This window comes from Pteropus vampyrus, unplaced genomic scaffold (assembly GCF_000151845.1).
Source record: "Pteropus vampyrus isolate Shadow unplaced genomic scaffold, Pvam_2.0 Scaffold202, whole genome shotgun sequence".
In the NCBI taxonomy this organism is placed as follows: domain Eukaryota; kingdom Metazoa; phylum Chordata; class Mammalia; order Chiroptera; family Pteropodidae; genus Pteropus; species Pteropus vampyrus.
This window is the reverse complement of record NW_011888983.1, coordinates 1,729,828-1,744,605: the sequence shown is the minus strand read 5'-3', so window position 1 is coordinate 1,744,605 and position 14,778 is coordinate 1,729,828. Positions and strand designations below refer to the sequence as shown.

Genomic DNA, 14,778 nt, shown 5'->3' with positions numbered 1-14,778 from the left:
CAAAATGTCTAGAGAAGCCAGAAGTCAACTGTTTTCCTTTGTGGGCTGCTTAATTCTACAGAAATATGCCATGGGCCTTCAATCTAATCTGTCTAACTGGGAAGGGGAACAGGAAACAAGGAGAGGAAATGGTCAGATGTAGCTCATCTTCACATCATTTGGCACCCAGAGGAAGAGGAGGAGGTGGGAGACTGCAATGGGAACTGCTGACACTGCCTCTTCTGTGTTTTCATTGTTGATCCTATTGGCCAAATCAGGTTCACACAGGTATCAGTGTTGCTGCTTTTCTTCTTATCCTTGCAGGACAGTCAGATGTCCATCTCAAACTGAGCATCATCCCCTAGTTAGAATGGAGAAGATGAAAAGTTTAACACAAAATGGAAAAGGAAAACAGCTTTGTGATTCCCTCTGCACAAGGGTCAAAAAGGAATTTAAACTGTTCTATCTTCTGCTGCCTTAAAATAATTATTCTGCTCTGCTTTGGCTGGTCTTTTTAATCTGGGGGTGGGGCGGGGGAGGAATGGCAGTCAAATCACCCATGGGGAGGAACATTTGGGAAAAGGATATAAGTGAAAACTTTTCTATGTTCCTTTGTCCACAGGTTGACCAAACAAGAGCTCTTGGGGTGCTTCTTGCCATCCATCATGTCAGCACACTCTTCTGGAGGCTTTTAACTTTGACTCTGCTCTGAATCAACACTTTGTCCATTAAAAACTCATTTGGTATTTGGAGAGGCAGAATGCTGGCTCATGTACAGGGGTCACGCAGTGCAACCCAAGGCGTACTTCAGGAGCTGGCCATTTCCACCCCACTCTTCTGCTTCCAGAGAAAGAAGATTCATTACTAAAAGTGTGTATGTGTGTGTGTGTACGGGAAGTTTACTGAAATATTACAGGCAGTCCTAGAAAATGCGAGAAAAAACCATATTGCTTTTTGTCGCACAGTCAAAAGGATAGAAATGAGGGCTATTAAATTGTTTTATTTTGTGTGAATGGGTATTTTCCCTAGTCCGTAAAGCCCAGGTTCAAGGAGTCATCTTCGGGATTTATCATTCCCTGATTTGGGATCCCCTCTCCCGCCTCCTCCTGCACCCACTATATTAGATTATGATTCAGGATTTCCGGAACACTTCAATAAACCTTGGTGAGGTGGGTGGGAGAAGTGGGAACCGCAGAAACATATAACTAACTGAAAATCATAACTGAAGCATCAACATCTTTCAACCTACAGCAAACTGACATTCAAATTCCCAGGGCCACCCTCTTGGTCCCCAAAGCCAGTATTCTCTTACCAACTGCATGCTTCCTGTCATGATTGTTCAAGTTGTTCAAATTGTTTACTTCTACTTTGGAGTCTTCAATTAAGGTGCCAGGGCTGGTGACTCCTGGGATATTGGGCAGATGGCAGGGCGGGGTCTGAGCCATGGGAGAATTGCGACGATCCAACAGAAACTTTCGATCATAAATGATTCGGGTTCCTGGAAAACATGGTTGGAAAGAGTTTGAAAAAAATTAAGGAGCTATCAACATATAATACTACCCAAGAATTTATTTTAATCTCATCTAATCCTAACCCTTGAGGATTTTATAATTCAAGCAGAAAGGGCAAACTCTAATCTCCCTACCTGGGACAAGGCTCCTCTGCCATCTGGGATGCCTTTTCCTCTTCTTCTGCTGGAGAAATTCCTGCTCATCCCTCAAGCCTCAGCTCCAATATCACTTCCACTACGAAGACTTTTTTTTTTTTTTAAACATTCTTCCCTCTTCATCTTACTCAACACACATTATCTATGACAGGACTCTTGTTTATCTATTTGTTTCTCTCTAAAGACTATCGGTACCCTATGCCAGGGCCATGGCTTATTTCTATCTGACCCAGGTCCTAAATCACTAAGTAGATCTTCAAAAAAGTTTTAAAAGAAATTAAACAAGTATGTGAAAAAATAGGCAATAGATATATAACCACATTTTGGTTAAACACTTTCCAAAGAGACACAGAGACCGACATTCTTTCTGGACAGAACTGTGGCAGAAGCTGAAACTGGCAGCCCTTCTCTATTTTACAGAACAACCTGCTTATCAGTAAGTGCCACCACAGTATTTTACGATAGTTCTGAGTAGTGCACTTTATCTGATAAACAGTTAAGAGAACCTGCTGCTATCCATTTCTTCTGCCATGGTTTTCCCAAGGTACTAAGGGCTATAAACAAGACATAAAAGTAAGTGACATTCAGAGATGCCTGATGCTGGCCTAATGTAGTGGATGCCTGGAGCTCTGCTACTGAGTCTAAGACGACAGCAGGCTCAGGAAGAAAGTAAGCAGTGACCATGTAGTGATGTCTGCTGAGTGGGGGAAGTGGAAAGGGGAGTGACAGCCCAGCAAACTTGCTGTTCTTGCCCAAGTAACAAAGGGAAGTAGTCATGTAAAGGCATCTTGCTCATACTAGGATTAAATCCAGGGAAGAAGAACCTGCTTTAAGGGTTTAGGCATCCAAGTTAAAGGCAATATCATATGAAAATAAATTTGTGTACAAGGTACTCAGTTTGAAGAAACTTGCTCAAATACTACCTGTTGGTCAATGCTTTTAGATTCCCAAGTGAAAGGAAAGAATACTGTAATATTATAACAAAGAGAGTCTGGTTCAGGTGGATTTCTTCAAACAACATGTGATAACCGTATCTCGGGGAACAGAAGAAGACAACAACTAACGAATCTATTTAAAATGTGAGGAAGCAAGTGGAAAAACACAAGGCATTTACTACAAGAGGAATGGAAACTCTGGAGTCTTCCCCAAAAAGGATCAATTGGTCATAATTGTGAGGGCTTATTTTTGGATTTCCATTGATCTGTATGTCTATCCTTATGGCAGTACCACTTGATTTGCAAAGACTTCTGAAGTAAGGAAGTGTGAGTCTTCCAATTTTTTCAAGGTTGTTTGGGCTATTTTAGGTTTCCAAGGTTCCATATAAATTTTAAGGTTAGCTTATCAACTTCTGCAAAGAAGCCAGCTGAGATTTTGATGTGGACTGTACTCAAGGTGTAGAAAAACTTGGGGAGTTTTGCCGTCCTAACAATATTAAGTCTCCTAATCTATTAACATGGAATGTCTATTTATTTAGGTCTTCTTTAGTTTCTTTCAACAATGTTTTACAGTTTCTACAAGATAATTTTTATGCTTTTTTGGTTAAATTTATTCCTTTGTATTTTTTTATTTTTATGCTATTAAAAATGAAATTGTTTTCTTGATTTCATTTTTGAATTGTTCATTGTAAGGTTTTAGAAATATAATTAGTTTTTGTGTACCAATTCTGTATCCTGCAACCTTGCTAAATTCACTTATTAGTTCTGAGAGTTTGGTTTTGAATGCAAAAAAGTGAATACAGAAGAGAAGACACCTCGAAGAACTAGGATCTTAACTGATGCTCTTAATGTTCTCAAACATAGTCAGGGAAAACACGAATACAAAAAGTATGGTATCTTAAGTGTTTGAATTTTAGATTACTGCAAGCTAAAAACAATTTACTATAATCAGACATAGCAAAAAAAGGGAGAATCAGTCTGTTAGTGACTGAGAATTCCATGGTAAAATTCAGAAGCATATGACATTCAAAAAACCAAAACTATTCAAAGAAAAACATTAAGATTCAACTATGAGTAAAATGCCAGGAAAAAAACGCTTTATTTTCCCTGTTGGATATTGTGTTTACTGTGAATTCCGAGACAACCAATTAAAAAACTTAAATTACTCAAGGTCTCATACACATGCATGCACAGACCTATACTTTCTGAAGAACTTAGTAATTCACATTTCATCCAAACTGCCTTATATTTGGCAGCCCAACTTAATGTCAACCAGCACATCCATAACTAAAAACAAGTTAACCTTAAATTCCTGAAGAAAGAAAGAAAAAAACAATACAAAGAACACCACGGCTTGCATATAATACAATATTAAAATGGGGCATGATTTTGATCAATTGATGGGATGCTGGGGAAAAAAAATCTATTTGACCTTGACGATGGAAACTTTTTCCTTGCAGTGAGTTTTCCATTCCCCTTTCTATGAAAATAATCATACCCCTTGGTTTTATATTGAAAAGTTATTTAAAAAATCATATCACCATAGATGCTACTTTCTGGGTTTTCAATGTTTACAATCAAATCATAATAAAAGTGAAAAATTATAGTTAAGGAAAAGTATATAAAATGTTATAGACCCTGACATTGTAAAAATAATGGAAAGGCTGACCCCTTTTCAGGGAAGCAGAGGCAGGAGAGGTAGACAGTATAATCTTACATAGTGGAGAGCTAAAGTCGACAAATTAACAGATTAAGACACAGAAGTTTAACTATATTATTTAAAGTTTTAAAGGTGACTACCCAGAAGAACCAAAAACGACAACACAATTTATGGAAACTGGTAAATTGAGTGGGGAGGAAAAATGAGAGAAAGTAATGAAACTGTCCTAAATTTCTCATCTTTCATAATAGGAAGTCGATAGTATTATCTAATGTTAAGAAATAGTATTACACATATATTACAGAAACAGTGGTAAGCAATAAAAGCACTATAAACAAAAACTATTAAAAGCAGTTGTCTCTTGGCATTTTATTCTGCATTTTTAAAATTTAAATTTATTGGGATAACATCGGAGTTAATAAAATTTTATAGGTTTCGAGTGTACAATTCAATAATACATCATCTGTATATTGCATAGTGTGTTTACTACTGAAATTACTTTGTATTTTATGGGCTTCTATTCTGTCCAATTTTTCTACTTTGTTTTTAAAATGAGCTCGTATTACTTTAGTCTTCATGTTTGGATTTCAAACAAATAGGAACTTTTAGATCTAGAGTTACCATTCGGTATTTATAAATTTTCTTCATCCGTTGGTGACCAGATATTAGGATAAATCTAATACTTTGACCCAGCATTTTCTTGATACTGACATAACAACTAAACGTAAGAGTAAAATCAAGTCCCTTTGATAGAGAATGGGGGAGGGAGGGGCTTCTAAATTTTGATCTAAAAATTAGTGATTTTCAAATGTCAAGGAACAAGAAGGCCAAAGAATGAGACCCAAAATTATGCTTGCCAAGATAGTACAGACACAAGGTCATTCTAGCCTTAAAGGCCTCTTTCAAGACCAAGTAGCTCAGTTTAAATGATAATTCATGCATTAAGCTTTACAAACCTAAAAAATTGTGTAACTTGAAATAAAACCACCTAGATAAAGTCCGCTGCAATATGGTTAACTGACAGGGTAGTAATTACTTTCACAGGGCCCCCGTCATAAAATTGTTTAACAAAGGCTGCTTCCAGAATTAGAATAAATTAAGTGCATCTACTCAAGCAAACAGACAGCTTGAAACAGAAATATTAAGAAACTTGCTCAATTGCATAGCTCGAATAAAAAGGTGAAAAAACCCTCCAAGAAGGCTGAGATGGACTTAAACCCTCATACAACAGTGTCCCAGGCAGGAAGAAAGAATGTGGAGTCAAACAGGGCTTCCCTCAGAGGACTTTCTCCATCCAAGAGGAAACTCTTTCTCAGAAAACCCTTAGCTGCCTTCTCCCTACATCTCATTTGGCCAGAACTGGGTCAGATGCCCACCAGAATGGACAACGTGGAAGCCATAGAGTAGTGATGGTGTATATCCTGAGGCTTGGGACATTGTCACTTCAAAAAACGAGGAAGTGGCTATTGGGCTGGAAACCAACAGTGTCAGCCACATCTGTGTTTAACATTTACCTAAATTTAATAAATATTAATTTAACCAGAACAGGTTAAAAAAATTAAATTAGGAAGTTGGGACATAAAAGTATATATATTGGGAGAAAGATGTATATAACAATGAAATCCTCAGCTTCCATAGTAGGAAACTAATTGTTAATACTGAAAACTGAGAAACAGCATTACATCAAATTATTTAGAAATTCAGAGGTAAACACTAGAAGAAATAGCTAAAAGATTTTAAAATGATTTCTCTAGGGAGTGGAAAAGGAAATGAGAGGGGATGGGGTATGAGAATGCTGCTTTTTCTTATTAGCCTAATAATACCATCACTTTCAAACCTTACTTTCATAGGTGTACAAAATAAACGTAGAAGAAAAATAAAACAAAATGGTGATTGCATGAATCTTAAAGACATTATGCTAAGTCAAACAAGTCAGTCACAAAAGGACAAATATTGATTAATTCCACTTACATGAGGTAGCTAGAATAGTCAAATTTATAGACAGATCGTTAAATGGTGGTTGCCAGGGGCTGGAAGTAGGTGAGTAACAGGGAGTTATTACTTAATAAATGTGAAATTTCAGTTTGGGAAGATGACGAAAATCCTGGAGATGGATGATGATGATGGTTGCAAAACAATGTGAATATATTTAAATGGTTAAAATGGTAAATTTTATGTTATATATTTTACCACAATATATTTTCCTTGATTTCAGACTTCTAGCCTTCAGAAATGAGAATAAATCTCTGTTGTTTAAAGCCTCCCTGCCAACAATTTTTTTAAAAAGGTCAAGAGAGTATCAAAAGAACTAACAACCAAAACCCATTATAAGGAATTAAAAAAAAGATGATTCCAAAGTATTTGTACAAATAAATATATACATAACAGACAGACGCTGCTAAGGCAGCAGGGACCATGAGAAAGTAAGGTATCCTTCAAACCTAGAAATTGAATTAAAAAAGGAACAAAGTACTTGGCAAGTAACCTCAGTATTCCATTAGGAATTCTTGACAATTCTCCATCTATTACTCATGTGAGAGCCCACTAAGAGATCACAAATAGATAAAAGATGAACAAACAGCAAAATGCTTCTAATGCACAGAAAATAAGTTAGCCTCTTTCCTTCCCTCATCCCCCAATAAGGGAAAATAAGTGAAAATACAGAAAGGACTTATAAAGAAAGTGGTTTTCTCTGCTTTTTATTATTCCAACTTAGGAAGGTTACAACAAAGTCTTTGATTGACTGGATTAAAGAACATTCACTAGCGAATTTCATTTTTAAACATCTGTTCTTCATGGAGATTCTGAATGAAAAAATACTCCTAAAAGCTCTATGCCAGATAATTCAGAGTAAACTAAAGGCCACTTAACTCAGGATCCTAAATGGAGATTGATGGTGGCCAACTTATGTTGTTCATTGTGTGCAACCATCAAATCCCTAAGTGCTAATAAAAATCAAGAAAGGGACAATTTTTATACATCAATGAAAGGCACAATTGGAGACTCAGGATCTAATAACTTAGTACAACTAAATTATTTCGGCAAATTAAAGACATTTAAGATTTGTGTAAAGCCAATCCTACTGTCTTTTGCCTAACTTCGAGTCTCGATAACTGGGAGCAAAGATTCCCAAGATATCAAGGTCAAAGGATGGCTCTCTGCCCAATCACTGATGACACTGGCATAAGACAATACACACCTAGGCTAAAAGGGAAGTTGATAATGACTGTATGTTCCTATTCAGAAAGACCAGTGTTAGGAGAGGCCTTAGAGAAAGCATCTGCATACAGGAAGCCTGTCATTTTACAGATGAATACACTAATATCCAGAGAAACACTTTTTCTGTGAAAGATCACACTGTGACACAGAAATCAGGAGAGCAACACAAATAAGTAAGGTCCTCTAAGCAAATCTGGTTCTCTTGAGTGTCAGCACAAAATGAGTTGAAACAAATGACTTTCTATGCTAGTATCAGGTCCAAAATGATATGTGAGCCACAAACTAATCTTACATAAATGCTAACTGATTTTAAGTCTGTCTAGCCCTGAACATCAGAAAATCTGGGTCAAAATAAAGTATACAAAATATTTCCAGTTCTGTTTGGGCTTGAACATTCATCTTAAAATAATTTTCTCCATCAGAAATGCCAGGCCCCAACTCTAGGAAATGAAGGTTGGGTCTGCCAGGTTGCTGACTGCATCCTGGATCCTTTCTTTGGATTAGATTTTATAGATGTTGCGGCTTAGCCTCTGTCTGTAATGCTAATAATTAATGAAAGATCACTGCTACTGGTAGGCAGAAAGCCCTGAGATTCAAACTTGTCTTTTCATTCCAACTATTTGTTCTCCTCCCAAGTTCACTCCTTTTGGGCTCTTCTTATTTTAAAAATAAAAACAATGCATAGCTATCAAGACCTTCCACTTTTACTTACAGTAAGAACCTGAACTCTTATCAACTAAGTTTGTAAGAGGGAAAGCCTACTGGAGATCACTGAGCTTTTGGTTTCAAGCTCTGGCCTGAGAATCAGGTAAAGGAGGCCTTTAAAAACTAGCCAGATAGCAGATGAATAGCTGCGGGGTGGTTACGGAGCACATGGGTCACTGTTTTTATCTGCTGCTTATTCATAATAGTTCAAGAAACTTAATAGACCAGAGAATGGTTTCATTTTAGTGTAAAAGCTGCCCAACACTAACATATACAGTCTCTGGTGATGAGATGAGCTCCTCTCTGATGTACAAATGATTAATTATGACATCTTAAAATGAAGAATCATGAGCCTTTTACACTTTCTGATAAGTACTTTTTAGAACCTAGACAGCAATGGTCTATCTTTACCAGTAAATAGTTAGGATTCCTGCTACAAACAGCAGGTCAGTTCTAAAAAGATTAATATTAACTGAGGTACTACCTTGACACTAAAATCAGACAAAAATATCACAAGAAAAATACAGACTAATATCCTTTTGAATATAAAATGCAAAAATCCTCAACCAAATTTTAGCAAACCAAATTCAGCAACATACAAAAAGGATTATACGCCATGACCAAGTGGAATTTATCCCAGGAATGCGAGGCTGGTTCAACATCCAAAAACCAATTAATGTAATATCATCATATCAACAGAATGAAAAACAAAAATTGCACAATCGTCTCAAGAAAAAAAAAAAAAGGCACTGATAACATCTAGTACCCTTCCATGATAAAAACACTCCACAGACTAGGAGTAAAAGAGAACTTCTTCAACCTGATAAAAGGCATCTATGAAAAACCCACAGCTAACATCTTCCCTGACGATGACACTGGATGTTTTTCCCCTAATATTGAGAACAAGTCAAGGGTGTTCTCACTATCTTACCATCTCTGTTCAAACTAAAAGTTCTAAGTACTAAAAGTTCTAGTACTAAAGGTTCTAGCCAGGGAAATCAGGCAAGAAAAAGAAATAAAAGGCACCCAGATTAATAGAGAAGACATAAAACTGTCTCTGCTCACAGATGATGTGATCTTGCATATAGCAAATCTCAAGGAATCTATAAGAACTGAAGTGTATTTTTCAGTTAACTTATTCTTGTTTAAGGTTTTTACTTTCTAAAACTACTCAGTGAAATGAACAGCTTCTGTTTGTCATGGCATTTGTCCTAGAGACGCAAAAGATAATTTATTTAGATGTAAAATAAATACTCACAGATTTCTGAGCTTTTGGCTTCAAGCTCTGGCCTGAGAACCAGGTAAAGGAGGCCTTTAAAAAGCCAGATAGCAGATGAACAGCTGCTGGGTGGTTACGGAGCACATGGGTTTTAAGGGGCCTTCACATACCAAAGTTCCATGGTGAATAAATTTGAAAACAATAACCTAGGCCTTACCTATTCAGTAAGTTGAATGAGTGCAAGTCTCAACTGACTTTTGTTCTACTATAAATGGAGCAGCAAAAATCTTTTAAAAATTAATTTTTCATTTAAAGACTTGGGAGTCAAAAAGTTCTGCCATTCGCCAACAAACTATTCTGCTCAGGCTCTCTTCCTCTCTAACTAGATAAACTAGCCTTTCTCATATTAACTTTTAACCCTGTCTGATCTGCAAACCTTTACACACAGGAGTAATCAAGCTTACATTTACAATGTCTGTAAACCATGCAAGATCCTTGCTATAAAACTGTCTCTAAGACTGCAGTCCTCAAAAAGTCTTTGCTGACTAACCCTGTGAGAGCCAGTTTATAGATTTGTCACTTTTCATCCTTCCAATTTTACACAAAAGGCGTCAGGAGAGCTGAAGGGAGCTGTGCACAGGTCTCTCCAGCATGTGCTGCACTATCAATCTGTAAGAGCTCTGTCTTCCCTCATCAGACTGCACCTGACTTAAGGCAAGAAGCAGCGCTCCCTTCCACATGAAGCACTGCCTTAAGGATGAGGACTGCTGCCTTCCCCGGGCTTAGGATTCAGCCCCTCATCAGTAAAAATGCACCCAACATAAAAACTGAAGTGCATCTTCTTTAGTATACAATTTGGCAGCTGATGAATATGAGACTAAAGCTGAATGTAGCATGAGATGACAATATGTTAATCTGTTGTACTCTGAGATGAGTAAATGCCATCTTCTAACACAAGGCAAAATGAACACCTTTCATTATGTTTTTCATGCATTTCTCGTATGTAATAATGAAGTCCTTTGGTTAATAATTGAAGCTAAAGAGCCAAATATTTGACATTTGTTAGCTCAGAAGTTTTTGGCCTAGAATAAACTCAGCCCAAGGTCACTGAATTAGAAATTTTATGAGTCAGAAACAGGCCTTCTTTCCCCGTATGTACACACAGAGCTTTATTCAGTTCTCCCAAGAAACCAGATTAAAACTCAGGACTCTCACGAAACATTCTTATTAATAATCCAAGCAGATTCTTTTCCCGTTTCCCTGCCTTCTTTATTTCCAGACCCTTACGATGGCTTTCAGGTAATTCTGCCCCAGCGAACCAATCACAGCAACTCTCCGGCTGGCAGGAAGGAAGAGCAAAGGCATGAACAAGATTTCAGACCATCATAGTTAGTTCCCCTCTGGTGCTCTTGTTATGGCATTTTCCACAGCTGATGAGGCTGTTACACAGGAAAAGAAAGGCAAGAAGAAAGGCTAAAAGAGGTCTCTATGCTTCTGCTCATTCCTCAGAGCACGATTCTCCTAGAAGGAGACAGTTCAGAATCTACAAAAGGAAAAGGTAGCAGAAAGAATCACATCAGCTAGCATTCCGGAGGTAGAAAAGTCTTTTTAAATGTCTGCAAACTTCCCTTCCCAGTTAAAGCATCTTAAGAAAGTAGAGGAGAAAATTGGGATAGAGATAGGACACTAAATTTGAGGCTACCCACTTCCATTAATTAGCAGTATGACACCAACAAGTTACTTAATTTCTCTGGGCCTCAATTTATCTCAGCTAACCAGAGTGTTACAAAAGTGAAGCGAACAATAAGTAGCTTCTCAAGGGAAGAACTAAAATAAAGTAAAATCCAAGGGCATTTTTTTTTGCCATGAATTTATTCAACAAAAATATTCTTTCCTAATAATGAGAAAAGCAGTAAGAAAAATCCAAAAGATTACAGCAAGTGTGTTTCACCTACCTCTCATTTCTCAAACCACAGGAAAGCAATTTTGAGAAACCTTTCCAAGGGTAGGCTGTATCCTCTGATCCCCAAAGAATAAAGGACTCAAGATGGGAGAGATCTTAAGTTCACTATGTAGTGAATGTCCCTGCCCAGTCTGGTCATTTCGGGCATTCAGCACATCAACTGTTATCCTGGAATGCTCTGACATGCGTAGGACACTCCAGAAGTTTGAGACAGAAAATGCTAATCCCCTTTCTTTCCAGTAAATAAGAGATTTCCAACACAAGCCTACTGACTCTCATTTGTCTAAATGTGTTCAAGTCCGAATATGTAAGTTAGCACTTGACTCTATACATACATATAAGTTTTTTTTTGTTCTACAACTAAAAATCTTAACCTCAGCACTCATCAAGATCTTAAGACCATTCAGAGCCAAGGACTGCATTTCCTATTTTTGTCTGTGGCCTCCTTTTGTGCAAAGCACTGCACCAGGCCCACAAAACTCACTTCAGATACCTAACCCATTAATTCAGGTATCTGGAGGAGACCAAATTAACAACAAACTATTTTAGCCTGGTTCCAGAGAAATAAAATTACAAGGGAGTGTGAGTCAGGGGGACATGTAACAAGAGAAATGAACCAGCCATGAACACAGAAAATTTCCAAAGAGAGAAAGTTAAATCAGCAAATATCAAACATCTAAATAGCACTGAGTTAACTGCTATTAAATAGCGATTAAACCCAATTGCAACAGTGCTATATCCTCCAAACACATTATGTTAAGTATTCCTGTTAAAAATCCGAAGATCACAATGTGTTCTATCAATAAATACAGGCTTAATATAATAGATGAGCTAAGATGACAAGTATTTAAATCTGAAACAAAAAACTGTGTGTGTAGAAACTATTTGGAGACAGGTTAAGTGACATCTGAGAAAGGAGCAGTGACTGTGTGTTGGGAAGAAGGGTAAATGAATCAGTATTTCTGGCAGAATCTTTCCAAGCATTTTAGGAACTAATCCAGACTATGAGACAGGCTCCTATCTTTAAAGCAATGCTTAAAGACTATGCCCTTATTTTAAAAGCATGGCAGCTTGGCTGTTTGAAATATGCCAAAAGGGTACGTACCCGTCTGTGGCTCTTCTCTCAAGGGAATAGTGATTAATATATAGATAAAAGTTCAATTCTTTCCCCAAATAAATAATAGCTGAGTGCAGTTGTTACTATGACATGTTCTGAACTACTGGAAGCATAGGCACTGACCAATATCATAAAGAATTCTAGAAGTTATAAAGTCCTTCCCATCACCTCAGGGAACAATATCCATTTCTTAAAAGTTGTCAGTTCAAGTTCAAGACAACTCTATCTGGAGATTCTAGTCTGCCAAAATCTTTCACAATTAAAAAGCAAGGTCTCAGAGCAAGCTCAGGGGCTGGGCTAGCCTTGAATAGATCAGACAGGAGGGAGATTTCTCCAACTAGGTAAGCCACTTCACTGAAAAACTCCACTGTTCCGCAAAGTTAAAACTTCCTTAAACCTAGTGCTCCATACACATTATGAACCTCTCCTGCCGGGGTTACTTTAAAGCCAGCAATCCTTCCACTAGAGCAGCCTGGCTGGATTCCTCTACAGAGTTCTCTCCTAGATTTTTATCCTTTGTTGGCAAAGAGGTCTTCTAACTCTAAGGTCCCTTGCTATTGTGCAACGGATTCAAGGATTGCCCAGACCTAAATGCACCGGATTGGTTGTAGAACAACTGGTGAGCCCAGCCTACAGGAACAAAGCTAGCTAGCAATCTTGTAGATTGCCAGGGCTGCCAGCACAGTCCCAATCCTCTAGCAACAGGCCACTCCAACACCAAATGAAGGCAAAGTTTTGCAGTTAAAAGTGAAGCACCATTCCCTTCAATGAGATCCCTCAAGATCGCTTTCCAGTCTCCTCCCTTTGGAGAACAGCCCAGTCAGGGGACACACAACCTTTGAGCTCTCTTTTCCCGAAACCAATTCAACGCGTTTCACCTCTACCCTAGTGTTCTTCCTTGTAAACAGTTCCTGGTCCTACTTTGAAAAGCAATGCCCAGGAACCTCCCTCCGCAGTGCCCCTTCCCCAGGATCAAGTAATCCCACCAACCAGGGTGCCCTCCTTGACAATGGCCACTTTGATCTATTTCCAAAAGCGCTGCAGCCAAAACCCTACTCTTAAGGGTGCCAACGCTCTACCACCCCCACCTCCTTTCTCTTGGCTATTACTTGAGCATTACTTTATCACTCTCTCCTCCAGCCTGGAGTCTCTCCCCCCCACCCCCACATTCCCCCTCATAGGGCCTCGTCCAACAAAGTAAACAATGCTGTCAAAGCAGGATAGCGCTGGGCGAGGCTTCCAAACTCCGCATTCCAGCCTCCTCCTTGTGTTCCAATAGCAGCAAAACAAGTCATCACAGGGTCCCAGAAGCGAATTATTCTCCCCAACTTCCTTTCTAAAAAGGCCTGGGAGACAGCTGCAAAATCAAGCATTAATGTGCACAGATGCACAATATGCAAGAAGCAGAGGTAATGCAGAGTGAGCATAAGGCCAAGCGTAGATGAATTTGCCCAGGAGGAGAAGGGGGAGAAAACTAGGTCGAGTGTGTAAATCTGCCACGAAGTGGGAACAAGGACTTTTTTTTTTCGCGACAGGATAGCCACGTTTCCAGAGTGAGCGTGCGCTGAATCGAGCTGCAGGCAAGAAAGAATGTTAAGTTAAGGTTCCCACGGGGGCTTTGGTGGAGTTGGGCAGGTTGGGGCGGGGGGTTGGCCGAAGCAGCCCAGCGTGGACACGCCCTGAGTTAAAGGACCGTGGCGGGAGACTGGGGGAACACGGCGGAGGAAACCGGTTGCAGGCTCCGGAGATGAAAGCCGCGCGGTGCCGGGGCCACGACGGGCGGCGGGCGCTCACCTCCAGGCGTGGTGGAGAACAGCGTCCCCCCGGGCGTGGTGCAATAGTCATGAGGTAGCTGCGCGGCGTCGCTGATGGGCACGGTGCGGGTGGGGATGGCGCGGCTCTGGCTAGGCTGGTGGCCGCTGCCGGCGGACGAGGACATGGCTCTGGGCGCGGGCTCTCGGGCTTTGTCCAGCGGGCGGGCAGGCGGGCGGCGGCGGCGGGGCGACGGCGGATGGGGGCCCGAGCTGCTCTGGCTCCTCTGGCGGGCGGAAGGGCGGACGGGGCTGGGCGCGCACCGCTCGCTCCTCGCTCGCTTCCTCTCTCTCCCTCGTCCCGCTCCGCTCCCGCCGCCGCCTTCTCAGCCGCCGCCGCCGCCGCCGCCCGATCCTCTGGCCTCCGCCTGCAGCCTCAGCAGCAGCAGCAGCGGCAGCAGCGGCGACGACGACGACCGGAAGCGGGAGAAGGCGGGAGGCAGAGGGAGTTCGGGGAAGCAGGTCTACCGGAAGTGACGTTACACGGGCGGGACCGAGGGGTGA

General features: G+C 40.0%; 1 protein-coding gene across 1 annotated transcript; it reads right to left on the bottom strand.

The window, feature by feature from the left end:
- Positions 1-283: 283 nt before the first annotated feature.
- EIF4EBP2 (eukaryotic translation initiation factor 4E binding protein 2) lies at positions 284-14,717 on the bottom strand. Its single transcript, XM_011372173.1, has 3 exons — positions 14,258-14,717; positions 1,292-1,477; positions 284-340 (listed from the first exon to the last, which is right to left on the bottom strand). The coding sequence occupies exons 1-3, from the start codon at positions 14,400-14,402 to the stop codon at positions 309-311; spliced, it is 363 nt and encodes a 120-aa protein (XP_011370475.1). The 5' UTR covers positions 14,403-14,717; the 3' UTR covers positions 284-308.
- Between the last annotated feature and the right edge of the window lie 61 nt (positions 14,718-14,778).

What these genes read in the sequence shown, in the direction of transcription:
- EIF4EBP2 (XM_011372173.1), bottom strand. Translation starts at nt 14,402, where the DNA reads ATGTCCTCGTCCGCCGGCAGCGGCCACCAGCCTAGCCAGAGCCGCGCC. An exon ending in GTTCTCCACCACGCCTGGAG is followed by an intron (nt 1,478 to 14,257) that starts GTGAGCGCCCGC and finishes CATGTTTTCCAG; the next exon opens with GAACCCGAATCATTTATGAT. An exon ending in TGACAGGAAGCATGCAGTTG is followed by an intron (nt 341 to 1,291) that starts GTAAGAGAATAC and finishes CATTCTAACTAG; the next exon opens with GGGATGATGCTCAGTTTGAG.